Raw genomic sequence first — 17,182 nt, 5'->3', positions numbered from 1 at the left:
TTTACAAGATCCTTTTCTCTTATTTATCCACCTGTTTTCACAAGATCTGTAGGAACAGATTAAGACTTCTTTGTTTTATTTGGCCAGTAGTGGTTAATTAAATCAGACTGTTAGAAGACACACAAACAGCACAATTTTCCAAGGCAAGGAAACTAAGCTAAAAGTATTGGTGATTCTGAGTGATTGTCATTATACCCAAATTCACTGTAGGGCTCTCCTTAGACTACAGGTGGTGCTCTGGTACCACCCGAGTCCTTCATCTACAATAGTTGGTGAACTTGCCTACTGCCTTCTCAAAGCTGTAATGTGAGAAGAGTAATTTCACACACTAAATATTTCCATGGCTTTGCAGAAAACATAACTGTTCTGCATGTTAAGGTATTTATTTCTCTTTATAGCTAAAGGCAAAGAAAAAGTACAGTATCTGATTTTTTTTTTTCTTGTTAGCCTTACTGCTATTCTACTGGCTGGCAATATTTGGGCTTATTTCTTCCTGCAGACACTCAGACTCATTCCACCAGAGCATGAGTAATGTTCATCGTCTGCCTCAAAAATAGTAGCAAGTAAAATGTTGTTTGTGATTTCAAGTGAAATTAAAATTGACGTTATCATGTACTGATGCTAGTCTTGCACTGTCTGATTTAGGTCGAATGTTTCTTTGCCTCCATGTCTTTTACCAGAGTCAAGATGGTGTTATTTGCATGCCTGCTTCAGAAATAAAATATGTGAAGAGATGGAGGCAAAGTGCATTTTTTTCTTCCTCCAAGCTAGAGTGGTGCATGTTCTTCTCCCAGATATATGTTAAAGCAAGAGAGTTGCATGTATGGCACAGGTGGGGAGTGGTGAGGATGAGAGGACTATGCTGGGGTGATGGGTCCCATATTCTGAGAGATGGCAGAGGTCTCAGTGCCACTTTGAGCTTCAGCCTACCCATGGGATTCAGTCAGTTAGGGACTTGTTTTGGCCTTGGGATCCTCTCCTCCTCCTCCCCTTTTTTTCCCTTCTCTGTATTTATCCTGGGTAGATAAGCATCAGTTTGGTATAAAGGGATAGTGAGAGAAACTAAAAACCCATCCTGCTGCCATCTGCTTTCCCCTGAAGCCTGAATTGACCAGAGAATTTCATTATTTTGTGGGGCTTTTTTAACATTGTGAAGAATTCAAATGATACGTTATTGGTGGGGCAATGATACAGTTCACAGATTGTCTTAAAATACCTTGTTTCCATATATGAATTTAAAATTTCTTAATACATCAGTGAGCAGCATAAAATGTACTGAAGTTCAGTTGTTCACAGTCTGAGAGCAGTTTCGTTGCTGTGTGTCACTTGATCGTGGAGAGGAGATCTAGCTATTAGTGGTATTGTGCCCAAGTGCCACTCTACTGAACTAATCTTATTTGGTGGGACAGAGCAAGTGTCCAGGGGGAAGGAAAGGGTATCTGACATGATTACTCATTTATTGTATTTGTTGTATTTTATTTTTAAAGCAAGTCCTAGTATAAGAGTGCATGCCCCACATTGTGGTTGTTTCACATCTGACCTCTTCTTATGAGAGGAAGCTGGCACTGGAAGTTGTCTTTGAGCTTGCCCATATTTTACATACGAAAACCGATGGCTTTTCCTTTTTTTGCCATGGGAATTTACAAATAGGTCAGCTCCTGGCTTTGGCTTAGTGGGCAGTTGTGTGAGTGCCAGAATAGACTCAAAGGAAAGGCTACAGGAGTTTTTGGCTGGGGAGGAGACCAAAATCATAGCAGTCTGGACTTTGATTGTCTTGTTCTGCAATGGAATTGTGCCATAGCTAGGGTTAACTATGTGATACCATGCAGTTGTTGTTTTGTTGTTCTGATTTTTTTTTTTAAGGCCTGTACCTCACTGAAGGAAAAAAGTTACTCTATAGTTTTATCTTTGAACAATTTAAATCAAAATAGTTTAGAGTTTTGGAAAATTACAAAGACAAGTCAGCATTTTTTAAATAATGAAATAAATTACAGTTTTGTAATACTGTATGTAATGCTACTCTGCAGTGTTTGCCAATGCTGCTAGATGTAATAGCAATGAAAGGTCCTACCTGGGGTTGGAAAGCTATTGTGTTGGATTCTGTACTGACATAGGTACTAATCCTGCAAAAATACATGCTTTCTGTTGAATTCAGTGATACCGCATCCAGTGGTTAAGCTGACCATCTGGATTTGGAGTTTGAAGAACATATATACATTATTTTAATTTCGTGTTTGCATGAGCTCTGAGGGTTTTTTTTGAAGTATTACTGGTATTTTCCCAAAGTGCCAAAGTAATCGAGGCTAAAAAGTTACTATACAAACCCTGTTATTTTTTTTTGCTACCAAAAAAAAAAGGTTCTAAGGTTAAACCTACTTAATATTAAAATCAGTGAAAAGTACGTAACATACATTTAGGTCTCCTGTGCTAGATAGAAGTTTTGTGAAGGGTGGAGAGCCTTTTCAGTGAACTTAGAAGTTGCCTTCATGATATGCACAAGTTAGGGGGTGGAAGATAGAAGGGAAGACCTCTGCTGTTGTCTCTGCCGCTGATTAGATTGACTGGCTTGCATTATGTTAGTATTTTTGAACCTTTGTTTGTTTTGTGTACCTCTTAGTTTAGGCTTGCTGCAAGTTTTCTCAGAAACAAATATGTTACATACACATTGTGTTCTCCTAGTGACACTCTGGCTATGCATCCATTTTGTTGTATGTTGCTTATACTTTGCTTGATTGGAAAGTTGCCCTTATGGGTGTGAAAAAACTTTGGTAAATATACATGGCTGTGTCAGGAAAATGTAGAAGGTTGACTGTGGTTGGGATTGATGGATTAGCTTTCTAAACAGATATTGCAAGGAAAAATTCTTTAACATCGTGGTTTAACTTGTTCTCTACAGGAAAGAATGCAAATCAGAAGATGCTACTTGCAAGATCTCTGAATCTGACCCTGAGGAATTATCAGATGAAGCAAGTGCTGACGCCTTCTATGGAACTTCTCCTCCTAGTACACCCCGCCAGATGAAGCGTATGTCAACAAAGCACCAGAAGAATAACGTTGGGAGACCTGCTAGCCGTTCCACTTTGAAAGGTAGGTGTGGTATTTTGTTGTTTGTTTTTTTGTTTTTTTTTTTCCTAAAATGACCATAAAGTCATAGTAGTAGCCCTTCATTACTTGACAGAGGAGATATGCAGAAGATGGAGTGAGATACTGAGGTGCAGTGAAAGGACAGGAGGCAGCTGTCCTAAGTTGCAGCAAGGGAAAACTCTGGGTATTAGAAGAAAAATTTTACCATGAGAATGGTCAAAGAGTGAACAGTTTGCCAGAGAGGTGGTTGGGTTGTTGAATCTCTATCTTTGGAGATTTCCAAAGATTTCCAACTGTATAAGATCATGAGTAAGCTAAACTAGTTTTGAAATAAACCCTGCTTTGAGCAGGAGGTTGGAAGAAATGACCTTCAGAGGTATTTTCCAATCAAATTTTTTCTGTGCTTCTGTGGTCTCTAGTAATGGCGTAGTTGCCTCTCTGCCCCAATTTCATGTTCTGAAGCACTTCACAGTCTGTTTTACAGAAAAATAAAGTTTTCAGTGGTTATTCTTTACTCTTCAGTGTCAATGAAGCAATTAAATTGTAGTTACCACTGTTTACTTCTGTTGATGCTTTAGTCATAAAGTCATAACTGGGAAAAAACAAAAGATACTTGCTGTATGTTTTTTTCCTAATGTTACTGAGTAACGACATCTAATACTAAATAAAACATTTTTAGGTTAAAGTATGAATTTTAAGCTTTTCTTTCTTTAATTTTGAGCAGATATAGAATATGGTAATTGCTTGTTGAAAAGATAGTTTTAAAAAACATGTGGTAGCTACATCTTTTCAAGCTGCCCTTCCAAGAAAAAAAGAAAAAATTGTGCTATTTTGGTTGTTTTGCTCAGCTTGTGATGGGGGTAAACCCCCCAGTTTTTAAGATTCTATGTTCAGTATTTTCATACAGAATTATACCTAGGTTTGGTTGGGGGTTTTTTGGGGGTGGAAGTGGGCGGGGTGTTCTTTGTTTTTAAGAAAAACCATGTTAGACACAGTTATTTGCTGGAGTCGTTATGGCAGCTTGACTATTGCCAGTTAATATTTTGGAAGCCATTTTTTAAATCGCTTCAGAGGAAGTGGGAAATGTTATCACAAAGTGCATTTACTTGCAAGGATTACATTTTCAAGGTGAAGTGTAGGGGAGAAGAAGGTAAATGGTTTAGTGTGAATAAGGGAATACAGTCTATTCTTCAGTTTCACAGAGTTGTGGAGTGCAAGTTTCTAATAAAAGAAGGGCTCACACAAACATCTTCCAAAGCTTTTGGTTCCCTTCCATTTCATACAGCCTCTGAATAATGTCACTATGAAGAAAGCATTCACCAGAAGACCTCTTCCTTAAACTAAATTGAAGAGAGAAATCTTGTTATACTTGCCAGTTAGCTGTGTAGGCATTGGAATTATTAAGCTACTTTTATTGGCTTTTAGTTGTGCCTTTTGGCTAAGTTAAACTCTTTTAATGAAACGTTAACCTTATGTAGGTCTCTCTCTCACTACTTGCAAGGGGAATGGTTCTTGCTTCTGGAATAACAATATCCTGTTCTTGGTTGCTGTGAGTGTATCTTTAAAATATGTTTGGGTTTGGTTTTTGTTTTGTGGGGTTTTTTGGTATGAATTGGATGGTGTTACATTGCGTAAAATATCTTTTCTGGAAAGTTCATAGTTCATTTTGTTTAACTTTTTCTGAGATTATACGTATAGGCAATTTATTCAGTATGGGGGGGGGTGCAGGGAAGAAACCCACCCCAAAACTAACAACTTCGAAGTGGACTAGTTGATTGACCTGGAATGGGTGTGCATATGCTATTATTGGAGATTGAATTGGTTTTACTTCAGTGAGAGAATTCATTCGGGGGTTAGTTTGATGTAATTAATCAGTTTAAAAAAGTAAATTTGAAATAACTTTTCAGACATTTACATATAACACAGATTTAATATATCTTTATTTAGACAACTGAAAGAATTTTGGGCACTAGGGCCTTGCTTACTTGCTTCTCCAATGTTTGTTTAGTTTCTGTCACACCAAGTTTTTTATAACTTGCATTTAGTATCGAAAAATAAACTGATGCAATAAGCTGTTTAAACTTGTTTCTGAATCGTTTCTCCTGCAGCCCAAGACCCATGGGATTCACATTTTCTAAGCTAACTGCATTTCAAAGTTGCTTCTAAGACATAGGTGTGTCTCCTACCTGTTTTTGTGACTCGGAGGGTATGGAATGTCAGTCCAGTGATGCTTGCTTACTTATTGAAGTGTTAGCTCCTTGGACTATGTAAAAAACAGTGCTCCTGTCTGCTTTTTAGTATGAAACTTCTGCAACTTCATACTTGAAGGGGAACCTCTGTCCGTCCTACTTTCTTACCCCTATCAAGTTCCTTAAGTTCGTTTTGTCATTTTTTCTTTTTTTTTTTTTTTTTTTTTTAATGAGCTGTTTAAGGTCTCAGACTCTACCATCTATTGGTTGCTCCCTCTCAACAACCAATTGTTGCTTAGTCATGAAACCTACCTGCCCCATGTAGCAGTAAAGGTAATTGTAACGCAAAATTTGTTAGTACAGCTGAATGTGTTTTACAAATTAATTTAAGCCTGTATTACAAAACTGCAATAAAATGAGAAGTAGGAGCTCTTACAATTATAACACTGATACTCATTTATTACAGAATTGTTGGGTATATTTGAATCATTGGCACCTGTTTATTTGATAAAATGAGAGGATTTTGAAACAATTTGTAGATTATTGTGCCTGGGCTTTGTTAAGAATGATGAATATTTAAGTATTAGGACATTTTGGATGTCTAACAATGAATAATATTTTTAACTTACCTTTCTTTCAATGTGTTTTGGTGAGGTGGAGAATCTGAAGATCAATATTGAAGGAGAATAACATGTTAAAAATACAAACCGAAGGGGTTTATAGGACCTCCTGGTAGCTAGAGTGTAAGTTCAGAAAGTGATCTTTAAATGTGCCAAGGTTTTCATTTATTTTGCAAGGTTACCAAAATATTTAACATCGAAGTGCTGTTAAAAGTTGATCCATTCCTAAACTACCTCACAGTCTGAGGGGGGTATTTATGTGTGTGTGTTTCATCTCTGCCAACCTCCTTCATCTTCCTTCTTCTTTCCTGCCAATGCAGAACACGTCTTCCCGCTCCTTGCCTGTCCTAGCTTTTTGGGCTGTTGCTCCTCACGGCAGTGCCAACTGTGGTGTGGAATTCAAGCTGATACGCTCAGTGGGACTTTTAGTCTTGTGTTCTGTGTGGTGCTGGTTAACCTCACAAGTTAGTAACCAGTGAGGGTGAGGTACTGCTGTCTGACAGTAGTGTTTGAGTAGATAAAGGTAAAATCAGTGATAGTGAATTCTATAGCAGGTTTCTTAGAAGCACTGGTAGGCTTCCGTTTCCAGGAGGAAACTGTGTTTGAGTTAGGTTTTCATGTCAGCTGCTGTTGTACTTGGTAGCTGTTCAGAGAAAGATGTATGAATACCTGAAATAACAGTAGTATAAGAGGCATTAATGAAGTCCATATTTGCAAGAAACAGTTTCTGTGATGATTTTGTGATTCTTTTTTTTTCTTCCTCATATCCTTCAGAATATAATTTTTTTTCCCAGGGTTAAATGCCATTGTACACACTGTGACCTGCCCCGATCCTACACAACTATGACAAGGGTTAAATTATTTTTTTTTAGGTATGGGGATTGGAAGGAGGCAGTGTGGCAGGTCACACCCTTATTAACTTGGTTATTGCTCATTAACAGCTGAAAACAGGGTTTGTAATGGAAGCAAGCAAGGAAGGTGTTCTGACCACATACCTCTCTACTTTTGTTTCAGGTGTCTCTGCAACCTTAATACAATGCCTTTGTGTGCATACATTTGATAGTCTTTGAGCTATGTTACCACACCAGTCCTCTTCTATAGCACTGCTGTCTTACATGAGTAGAGATTATTTGGAATTTTGTGATGGAGGAAGCAGATTTCTCTATGGCTGTACCTTCTTTTGTTGCAGATGCTGGAAGATATGTAGTGAATGGAACAAGAATGAAAGGCCATCTGATAATTAAGTCAGTGAAGTGCATCATATGATAACAGCATTCTGTCACGAAAATTTGTGTGATGCTAGGCAAATAGTGCAAATTAAAATTTTCTGTCTGTTTCTTGTTTTCCTAGAAGCAAACTAGAGATTTTGGGATGTGGTTTGCAAATTGGTGAGAAATCAAGGTGCAATTGAAGTCAGGGAGCATTGAACACGAAGTGCTCGGTGTTCTGAAATGTTGAGCAATAGCTTTTCCCATTTTTGGCACCCAAAAGCATGCTGGCTTGACGGACTTTTATCATGATTTTCCATATATAGAAAGGGAATAACATTATTCTTCCACTGAGCAGGCCTGTTTTGCAAATAAGCTTATTAGTATTTCTGGTATTAATGGATGTTATAGTGAGAAGCACAGTAGCAAAGACTCTAAGGAAATTACTACTTCTAGAGTGGGGAATGAGCTGTGTGCATCTGATAATCCTTAGAGTCACAGTGAACAGTGAAAAGAAGACAAAGTATTCAGCCATCATTCTGAAAGTCTTTTCTGTTCTTGAATAAGCAGGGGGCCCTGTGGCTGTGTAGCTTGTTGTGTTCTAACTGCTGATCTCTGGACTGCAGCTGTCTACATACAGGTGCTTCTCTCCAGCCTGCCACTAATTCCTTAAGAGGGAGAGAACCACTGTTTTGATACCAAGTAGTTTCTCCTGTCCTGATCTGCAAAGCCTAGATTAAAGTGCTTCTGTTAGTGCTGCAAAAGGGTGATAATGTCTGCTGCTTGTGAGGAAAGAGGAGGAAGAGAAGAGGAGATTGCACAGTTAGGCAGGAAAGGGCTGCTGTTGTGAGGTAAGGGAGAAGGCAAGTGTTTGTGTGTTGGGAGAGTGGGGAGGTAGGATCCTGGTGTTAAGGCAGTGTATTAAGACTACAGATGCGTTCCCAGAACTAAGACCAAGCCCTCCAAGAGCCAGGATTAGATCATTCAAGCTAAATTTCAGAATCTGTACATGCTCTAGTTTTTATGAAATTGCATGTGCAATGGAGTCTCTTTAATTCTGTTTGACTTGGAAACCTTAATAATGCTCTGTTGCATTTTGAGTTTTTGTTTGGGAGTTTGTGTGACAAATGTTTGGAAAATGAACTTGAAAACCATTCTTTTCCTTTTGATCATACTCAATTCTCAGTAGATGGCATACTCAGAATAATGAGAATTCTCTGAGGTCCTTTCTACAAAAGAGGTAAAGCAAGAAGAGAAAAAAAATTTTCCTTTTGGTGCTGCTATTGATTTAGTTGTACTAATGGTAATATTGAAGACTATGTTTTACTTCTACCCATGCCTATTTTGTTTTGTTGGTATTAAAAAATGTTTTATGCTGAACCTAAGAAATGTGATCGGGAGCTGGATTGAGTGATGCTTTTTCTTGTTGCTGCAGTCACATTCTTTTTTTTCTTTTCTTACAGAAAAAATGAGTGTGCCAACTCAGTCAGTGCATAAAGACAATGGGAAAACCATTGAGAATGTGGAGGAGCACAGCTATAAGCAAGGAAAAAAGATCCGAGACACCCTAAGGACGACAGAACGAGATCACAAGAAAAATGTGCAGTGCTCATTTATGTTAGACTCAGTTGGTGGGTCTCTGCCAAAAAAAACAATTCCAGATGTTGATCTTAATAAGCCTTACCTCAGCCTTGGCTGTAGCAATGCTAAGCTTCCAGTCTCTGTGCCCATGCCAATACCCAGAACTGCACGCCAGACTTCTAGGACTGACTGCCCAGCAGACCGCTTAAAATTCTTTGAAACCCTGCGGCTTTTGTTAAAACTTACCTCAGTCTCAAAGAAAAAGGACAGGGAGCAGAGAGGACCTGAAAACACCTCTTCTGTCTGGCTGAACCGATCCAATGAACTGATCTGGCTGGAGCTGCAAGCTTGGCATGCTGGCCGGAGCATTAATGACCAAGACCTCTATCTCTATGCAGCCCGTCAAGCTATCCCTGATATCATCAATGAAATCCTCACCTTCAAAGTGAACTATGGAAGCTTCTCCTGTGTAAAAAATGGAGCCAGTCTCAATGGTACTTCAGGAGAAGGAGTTTGCAAGGCAACACGTGGAACTAGTGCTTTGGGTTACTCAAGTTACCATGAACACCTCCATCGCCAGCGGGTCTCATTTGAGCAAGTAAAGCGGATAATGGAGCTGCTCGAGTATATAGAAGCACTTTATCCATCTCTGCAGGCTCTTCAAAAGGACTATGAAAAGTATGCTGCAAAGGACTTCCAAGACAGAGTGCAGGCACTCTGTCTATGGTTAAATATTACGAAAGACTTAAATCAAAAACTAAGGATTATGGGAACCGTATTGGGTATCAAAAATCTTTCTGACATTGGCTGGCCAGTGTTTGAAATTCCTTCTCCTCGACCATCTAAGGACAACGATCCAGAGGATGAAGAAGTTGATAGGGAAACAGAAGTAAAGGAATCCTCAGGAACATGCACAGAGGAGAGCGATGGTGAAGAACAAATATCTGAGGAGAATGTTGAGGAACTTAGACAAGCCATCAAGAACAATTTTACTAATAAGCCAAATTTTGACTTTCAGGACCATTTTTCAAGGAGGTTTGATAGGCTTGAATCTGAGGATGACTCTGCCTCTTGGGTTATTCCAGAATGCAGTGCTGAGGCAAGCTGCAGCCAACACTGTTTGACCTCTATTTACAGGCCATTTGTAGATAAAGCACTGAAGCAAATGGGGTTGAGGAAGCTAATTTTAAGACTGCACAAGCTAATGCATGGTTCATTGCAAAGGGCCCGTATGGCGTTGGTAAGGAGTGATCATCAGCTGGAGGTAGGTTGCTACTAGTGTAAATGGATAACAGGAGTACCTCCCCTGCTGTATTGTTTCTAACTGAAACTGGAGGAATTGGGATCTTAGGAAAGTTTTGGTTGCTGTGTTGGTTTTTGAAGGATAGTGTATGATATGATGAAGAGCCCAGTTCTGCTTCCGCTGAAATGAATCTGTCATTTGACCTGAATTAGAATTTGTGTGAAGCACAAGCTAGTTCTCTGTTCTTGTTTGTAACTGAAATGACATTTTTATGGTAACATCTTTGCTCATTACATTTTCTAATGTCTAAAGGTACAAATCAGAAAAATTACAATGGAAAATTAGGTACAAAAGCTGAATCATGAGAAAAATTAGCAATGGGACTGGTCATTTTCCTTTTCTTGTCTTCAAGACTGGATATCGCTCTGCAAGACATCCTTTATGAAAATGTCACTATTGTTTTGGGTTTTTCCTCATCTAAATAAATGAATTACTGTGGTGGCATGTTGTGCTTGAGGCCAGATCGGATAAATGAATGGATTTTCTTAACCTTGAAATCTATGAAAGCAAGTCATGTTAGCATGTTGCATTTCTCAGCTGTCTCTTAGTTTCATTTTTGGGGGTTTGGGGTCATTTTATATTCTTAATTAAGAATGATTGTGAGTTAATAAAAACAAAATTATGAAATAAGCAGTAAATGAAGGACAGTAGCTAAAGTTTCATATGGTAAGTTGTGATCACTAATTCTTTCAAGGCAGAATAATGTTGCTTAATACAAACTATTACCTAACTCTCAGGCATTTTTATATTGGGAAGAACTAGTAGTAAGGATTACGTGCCCTCCTCGATACGAGTAGCACTGTGTGTGGGGCCTAACCGTGGATTCTGGACGAAGGAATTTCTTAGCCATTGTCCCCGCGCTAATATGGATACCACATGTGGTCTTTGACACGATGCTCTTAGTGTTGACTCACATTTGCAAAAGGAACAAGAATTGTTTATCTCCCTCAGAGGTGTTTTTTTTTAGGTTGAATAGATTTATATTTATAAAGTTATTTGATTCTGAAAGTTTTTATTTGTTCTGTTGCTAATGTAGATATTACTGTTAAAAATGAAGTTAGTTGAATTTTTATTTATTCTCTACTTGGTTTCAACTCGTGTTCTAGGAAGTTTTGCATTAAGAAAATCTCTGTATTTCTAGAGTCATGTGCCTAAGCAAAACTTGGAGGTATCTGTTACAGTAACCAAAAGTACCCCCAAACCATATATACTTAGATAGAAAGTTCAGCTTAATATACAGGTAGAAGTACCTTTAAAAAACCAAAGGGAAAAAAACCATAATTTGGGAGTATTGAAAACTACTTAGAATGTATTTTTGAAATTGCTAAATACCTCAAATGTTTTGACTTCATAAAGGTTCTTGAAACAAGTTAATGAAATATAAGTAGCTAGAGTCTTTGCTGCAGCTTCACAGAATTAGAGTTCTTGGTAATTTAGTGTTGGATGACTTGTGTAAGACAGAAGGTTAATCTTTTCTTCCTCCTTCTCCACCCTTGCGACTTATTTGAATGTTCATTTTCAGTAACGATTACATTTTCTTTGGAATATTGTCCTCTTTTAAGAAATTATTTTATGACTAAAGGTGAATGTTATAAAATTGTAAACTTCTTTCCTGCCCCAAAGTTAAAAGAATGCTGTCAAAAAAAGAAAATACTGTTTGTCAGAAGCGTGGTACCTACTGCAGCAAAAGATGACATCAGACTAAAATAGAAGAGACGGTTTTGAATTGCTTGGTCTTTGCATCTTATGGCATTTGAACGTAGTGTCTTGGGGTTTTTTTAGTGCAGTTCAGTTTGATATTTGTATGCAGCCAGAGCTGTTAGTGTTTTGTTCATCTTTGTTCTGTTATTTTTGTATCTTGACTCTGTGTTCATGTGTGTACATACCCTTTAAAATCTCTGGACATACTTTAATTTCTGTTGTTACTTAAACACTATCTTTCATCTAAAATGTGCTTTCTGGATTCTTCCACTGTATCCATTTTAATGCTCATTTCATCTTAAGTATGTGTAAATGTTAATCCAGATAGCTGGTTTTAGTGTTTTTTAAAGTGCAAGTTTCATTTGTCAAAGGCTCTGATACTTTAACAAGGCTCTAGGCAGTACAGGGTCTGTTTGTGTAGAAGTTGTATGATTTGATTCTTAAGGAAAATGGCTAATATTTCTTCTTTCAGTTTACAAAATCAGAGATGTTATTTTAGTAGAATAGTACTTAAGCCCATGTACCCTGCTTGTTGTTTATTCAACTGGCTGCACTTTTGAGTATGGATTTTATGTATGATCTCAATAAATGGCTTGGACTTGTTTTCTTGGGGGTTTTTAAAGAAGTATTTGATAGTCATTTGAAACATTTCGGACTGGGCCCACTCAAGATTAAGATGAGTCAGTAGAGGTTCAGGTATCTAATACTAAGCCCTAATGTCATGTGCTGTTATCCTTAATGTTAGAAAATGAAAAACATATTTATTCAATTTTGTTGTGTTATTTATCATACCATAGACTAGTTCTTTAATATTTTTATAAGAACTAAATTTTTCAACACTATAATTGCATCACAGTGAGGATTGTATTTCTTAAATATTTTGTGCTGTGTAAGTGTAGTATTTTCATGATCTGTTATTAATGAAAACGTCTTGTATAAAAGCCTTTAGCTCTGGAGCTATTCTGGTGCTGTATGTTTCTTTAAAAGAGAGTTAGTAAAAAGAAGAATTAATATACCATCTAAGAAGATAAGTTCTTATACTGTAGATCAACTAGTGATTAAACTTCAGCTAAACTAGGTATAAAGGAAATCCCCACTCACGCATGTTTGCTATCTCTGCAAAATGAGCTAGTGGTTTTAGAAACCACTTAAGAATCTGCAGCGCATAGTGTGTGTTGTGCCAACATTAGACAGTAATGAATATGCTATTCCATCCCCCCAACAGTTGAGAAGCATCACAGTATTAAAAAATAAAAACACTAAGAAAACTGACTTTATCGGTAGCTGTAATTTTGTGTGGCTCTTCTGAGAAAGCAGAGCTTGTACAACACTGTAGACACAAATGTTAAAAATGTGCACGTAGGTGTAAAGGAATAAACTATTTATTTTTTTTTAATTTTCTGCTAGATAATAAGCTTAAAAGTGGCTTAAATTTTTTTTAACTCTCTAGGCAGCACTTTATCATTCTGTCTAATTTCTGGTAATGTTTCCCCTCCTTTGAAGTGATGTTATTTAAATTTGGCACTGAAGAAGAACCTAAAAAATGCTAGTTATGTCTAATACATGAATGAAGGATATTCAGGTGTCATAGTTAGCAGCCATGAAATGAGAAGTAGAATAAAACAAAGTTCATCTGAAACAAATCTTGTCCTTAAATGAGGTACAGTGTGTTGTTATCTTTAAGAGCTATACATGTGTTGCAGTCCAAATTTTCTTCCTAAATTAAATGCCAGAGTGCCTCCATGTACAGCTTTGCTTAGAATGTTATCAGAAGGTATATAATTTAGATATCTAGGATGTATATTTCAGATAGTTTCAATTATTTTCTCTAATTAGAAATGTAATTTCATTCAAATTTCATTTTCATTTAAATGAAAATAAGTTTATTAATTGAAAAAACCAGCTTGATCTCTTTATATTTTATCTTCCTTTTTAAATTTCAGTTTCAATTTCTTAACATCTACCAAAGTTCATAAGTTATTTTTTCAATAGTTTTTTTTTCATTTTAGCTAGCGACACTTTCTTGAATATTGTGTTACTTTACAATGTGGAATTTTATATAATATATGCACTATGTATTTGAAAAGGAACAAGATTACTCACCTGACATAGCCAAGTGCAAACTTGTTTCTCTAGATATAGCCATTAGTGTAAGACCTTTTGATTTATTTATTTTTTTAATATATTTTTAAATTCTCAAGTATTGTATCTTATAATGAACTGACTATATGTCTCTATATATTATGTTAGGATTAACTTGTATGTTCATCATAATCTCAAACTGCAGTTTCTTCCTGTGTAGTGAGGTGATCTCCAGCTTTAATGGATGGTTTAATAATTTTAAAACAGAAACATAAAGTTAAGAGATTGTTTTGTTCACTCCCAAGGGTCCATAATTCTTTTCCTCATCCTGCTGATCCTCAAAAAAAAAAGAGAGAAATTGAAACTTCTGTGATTTGCCAGTTAATAGACTCTTACCTTTTAAAAATAGACTTTAGTGCATGCTTCTTTAAACAAATGCTAAATCCTAAAGAATTTAAGGATCATTTTCATGATACCTATTTCTTGTTACAGTTTTCAGAATTTCCAGATCCCATGTTGTGTTCAGATTATGTGCAGTTATTAAATTCCCCACCTTGTTGTGAGCAAAAATGCAGCACTGTATCATGGGAGGAGCTGAAATCCATGGATTTGCCATCTTTTGAACCTGCATTCTTGGTCCTCTGCCGAGTCCTGCTCAATGTTATCCATGAATGTCTCAAGCTAAGGTTGGAACAAAGACCTGCTGGGGAACCATCTCTTTTGAGTATTAAACAGGTTTGCTTCAACTGTTGTTTTAATAGTTCCTATTTGAAATTACTTTGTCATGTCATTATGATAAGGTTGCTGGTTTAAAGAGGATTAGTTTAAGAAATGACAATATATAATTATGTAATAACTTTTTATAAATAGTCTTATATTTCATATGGAGATCTGGATTTTGCATAGTAAACAACTGGTCATATATAACTCTCTGATTTAGACTTCCAGGAATCAAAACTGGTGATCAAAGAATTATTAGCCAGTGAAGGTAAACAATATTTGTTCCATTTGCATTATAAGCTATATAACCTTGTCCAGCACATCATCCTCTATTTGGGTTTCTTAGGCAGCGTAACCAGTTTTAAGGGTCTGTATATTTCTTTTTTTCTTTGATTTGATCCTTTTTTCATTGCAAAAGTAAGACCTCTGCCAACATGTGATGGACACATAGTGGAAGTTGATTAAGAAGAAAAACAAAATGAAAAAAAAAAAAAATCTTCTTTCCTAGCATATTGTTTTATATAAATATTCGATAATTTCTGTGGGTAGTGACCCAAGTTTGTCAGTCCTGTCACTGGCTGAGAATGTTGTATGGGGATTTCTTTTCTGTTGGTTATCTGATACAATGAAGGCTGTTTAGATCAATGCCATTTTTCAAAGTCTGGTCCAGGATATATTAAAATTGTCTGAAGTCATCTCCCTGCTCCCTGGCAAGCATAACCAGATCAGAGTTTTATCAGGTGGTCTTTAAGGGTAAACAGTTAAATAGGCTCTTGGGCTGATTATGATTTCCTATTCCAGTTATCTGCTGCTCCAAAATCAATTGCTAAGTTACTTCACGGTCCCAAGTAAATTTCAGTCCTCTCTCTTTTCCCCCCTCCCCCCGCCTTACTCCCCACCTTTTTTGGTCCTTGGTATACTAGGATTTTGGATGCCCTTGTATCCAAAAGTACAGTACCTACAATTTCAATCTTAAGAGTCATAGTTACAGTAAAATGCAGTATAGCATACTGTATTGTAAAGCACAATATATCCTTTTTTCACAGAGTTTGGGGCTATTTTTTTGCCCTTAGGTTTTGTATTCTCCTTATGGAGTTTGAGTTAAGTAAAAATGACACTTTCTTCCTGGAAAAGAATGTGTTTGTTACAGACTGTTTTGATGGCGTATACTGTCTTGCTAATTACATTGAAAAAATGAATTCAACTCAGCAAATGCTTGCTGTCCCACGCAGTATTTCTGAACAGGCAAAGGAGCTGTGGAGGGTATTTCATAAATAGATGTATTTGTTTCCTGAAGAATTATAATTACTGAAATCTTGGGCAGGCTCACAACAGTCTAGGGGTCTGTGTTGTTCTGCAGGTTCACAGAATGTTACAGAATTACAGAGAAGTTTGGGTTGGACATACTCTGGTCCAACGTTCTGTAGTGAAAGCTGGGCCCTATATTAGGTTGTCCAGGGCCTTGTTAGGCCAGATCATGAATACTTTCAGTGAGAGAGAGATTCTACTGCTTTTCCAGCCAATCTGTTCCAGCGTTTTATTTTTTCTCCCAGTAAAGCATTTTTTTTCCTGTATCCAGACAGAATTTTCCTGAAGCAACTTGTGCCTGTTGCCTCTTGTTGAGTTGCCGTGCATCCTTGTGAAAGGAGTGCCCCCGTCTTCTCTGTAACTACCCTCTAGGCATTGGAAAACTGTGGTTAGATTCCCCGTGCGTATTCTCCTCTCTAGGTTGAACAAACCCAATCCTTTGAATTGTTCTTCGTATGCATGTAGCACAGTGCTGTTTGGGTTCTGTCGTCATGGACCTACTGGGTGTCATTTGAGGCACTGAGACTTTTAAGTGTCTCCTACTTTTTGGTACCATTTGAAACGTGTAGCAGTACTGTTTGGATGTGTCAGACATGCTAGTCCTGATACTTAGCTTTTCCAAGGCGAGGTTTAATTTTTGGATTACTAGCAAGTCAATTCTGTATTTAAAAAAAAAAAAAATCTGGTTTGCGAGAAAAAGCATACACACAAAAAGAAAACCAGCACAGATATATGCTTCCTACAGTATACTTTTCCTCCCATCCTTTCTCACTAGCTTCCCCTTTTTAAGCCATCTCATCCATGTTTCATTTTTAGCAGTAGCTTTTGTGATCCTGATGATCCCATTATCAGAGAGAGCTGTTGTCTTTTAAAGGCAATTTGCCATTATGTGGTGGCAGTGTAGTTCCTGAACAGTTCACGACGGTTCTCAAGTTCTGCATTTGTGCTGAAAAGTGGAGGGGGGTGTGTGTGTGTGTATGTGCACACAGGTTATTTCTGTTATGTGGTTAAATTAGACGCTGTTTGTCTGTTCTAACCTGTGTTGAGTGTCTTACAGTGCTATGATCTTCTGCAAAATAACTATCAGATCTCTCTAGATCTTTCATACCAGTTTGTATCTTCAAAACAGTAGTAGATTGTACTGTCGTTTCATAAAAGCTTCTTCCTTACAAAATGACTGGAGAAATTAGGTCAATACTGTTAGAAGATTTTTAGTTCCAGATTGTAGGCTACTGTAATAGAGAAATGCAATTTACAAATAAGTAATTTCTTTTTCATCAACACCTATTAAAATCTGTAGCTAGAAGCACAGCAGCATATTGTATGTTGATGCAGGTGCTGATTTATTGCATTACCATTTCTGTTATCCACACACCTGTTAAGCAG

At 37.1% G+C, this 17,182-nt stretch overlaps 1 protein-coding gene across 1 annotated transcript in view; it reads left to right on the top strand.

Moving 5' to 3' along the window:
- MAP3K4 (mitogen-activated protein kinase kinase kinase 4) overlaps window positions 1-17,182 on the top strand; it is a 75,425-nt gene that overhangs the window by 13,601 nt on the left and 44,642 nt on the right. Inside the window, exons 2-4 of the mRNA XM_010584481.1 lie at window positions 2,897-3,087; window positions 8,565-9,946; window positions 14,261-14,503. Of these exons, the coding sequence (XP_010582783.1) occupies window positions 2,897-3,087; window positions 8,565-9,946; window positions 14,261-14,503 (1,816 nt within the window). The remainder of the gene's footprint in view (window positions 1-2,896; window positions 3,088-8,564; window positions 9,947-14,260; window positions 14,504-17,182) is intronic.

Source organism: Haliaeetus leucocephalus, unplaced genomic scaffold, assembly GCF_000737465.1.
Source record: "Haliaeetus leucocephalus isolate CR32 unplaced genomic scaffold, Haliaeetus_leucocephalus-4.0 Scaffold992, whole genome shotgun sequence".
In the NCBI taxonomy this organism is placed as follows: domain Eukaryota; kingdom Metazoa; phylum Chordata; class Aves; order Accipitriformes; family Accipitridae; genus Haliaeetus; species Haliaeetus leucocephalus.
Note: the sequence above shows the minus strand (reverse complement) of the source record. Positions and strands in the feature narration are given on the sequence as shown.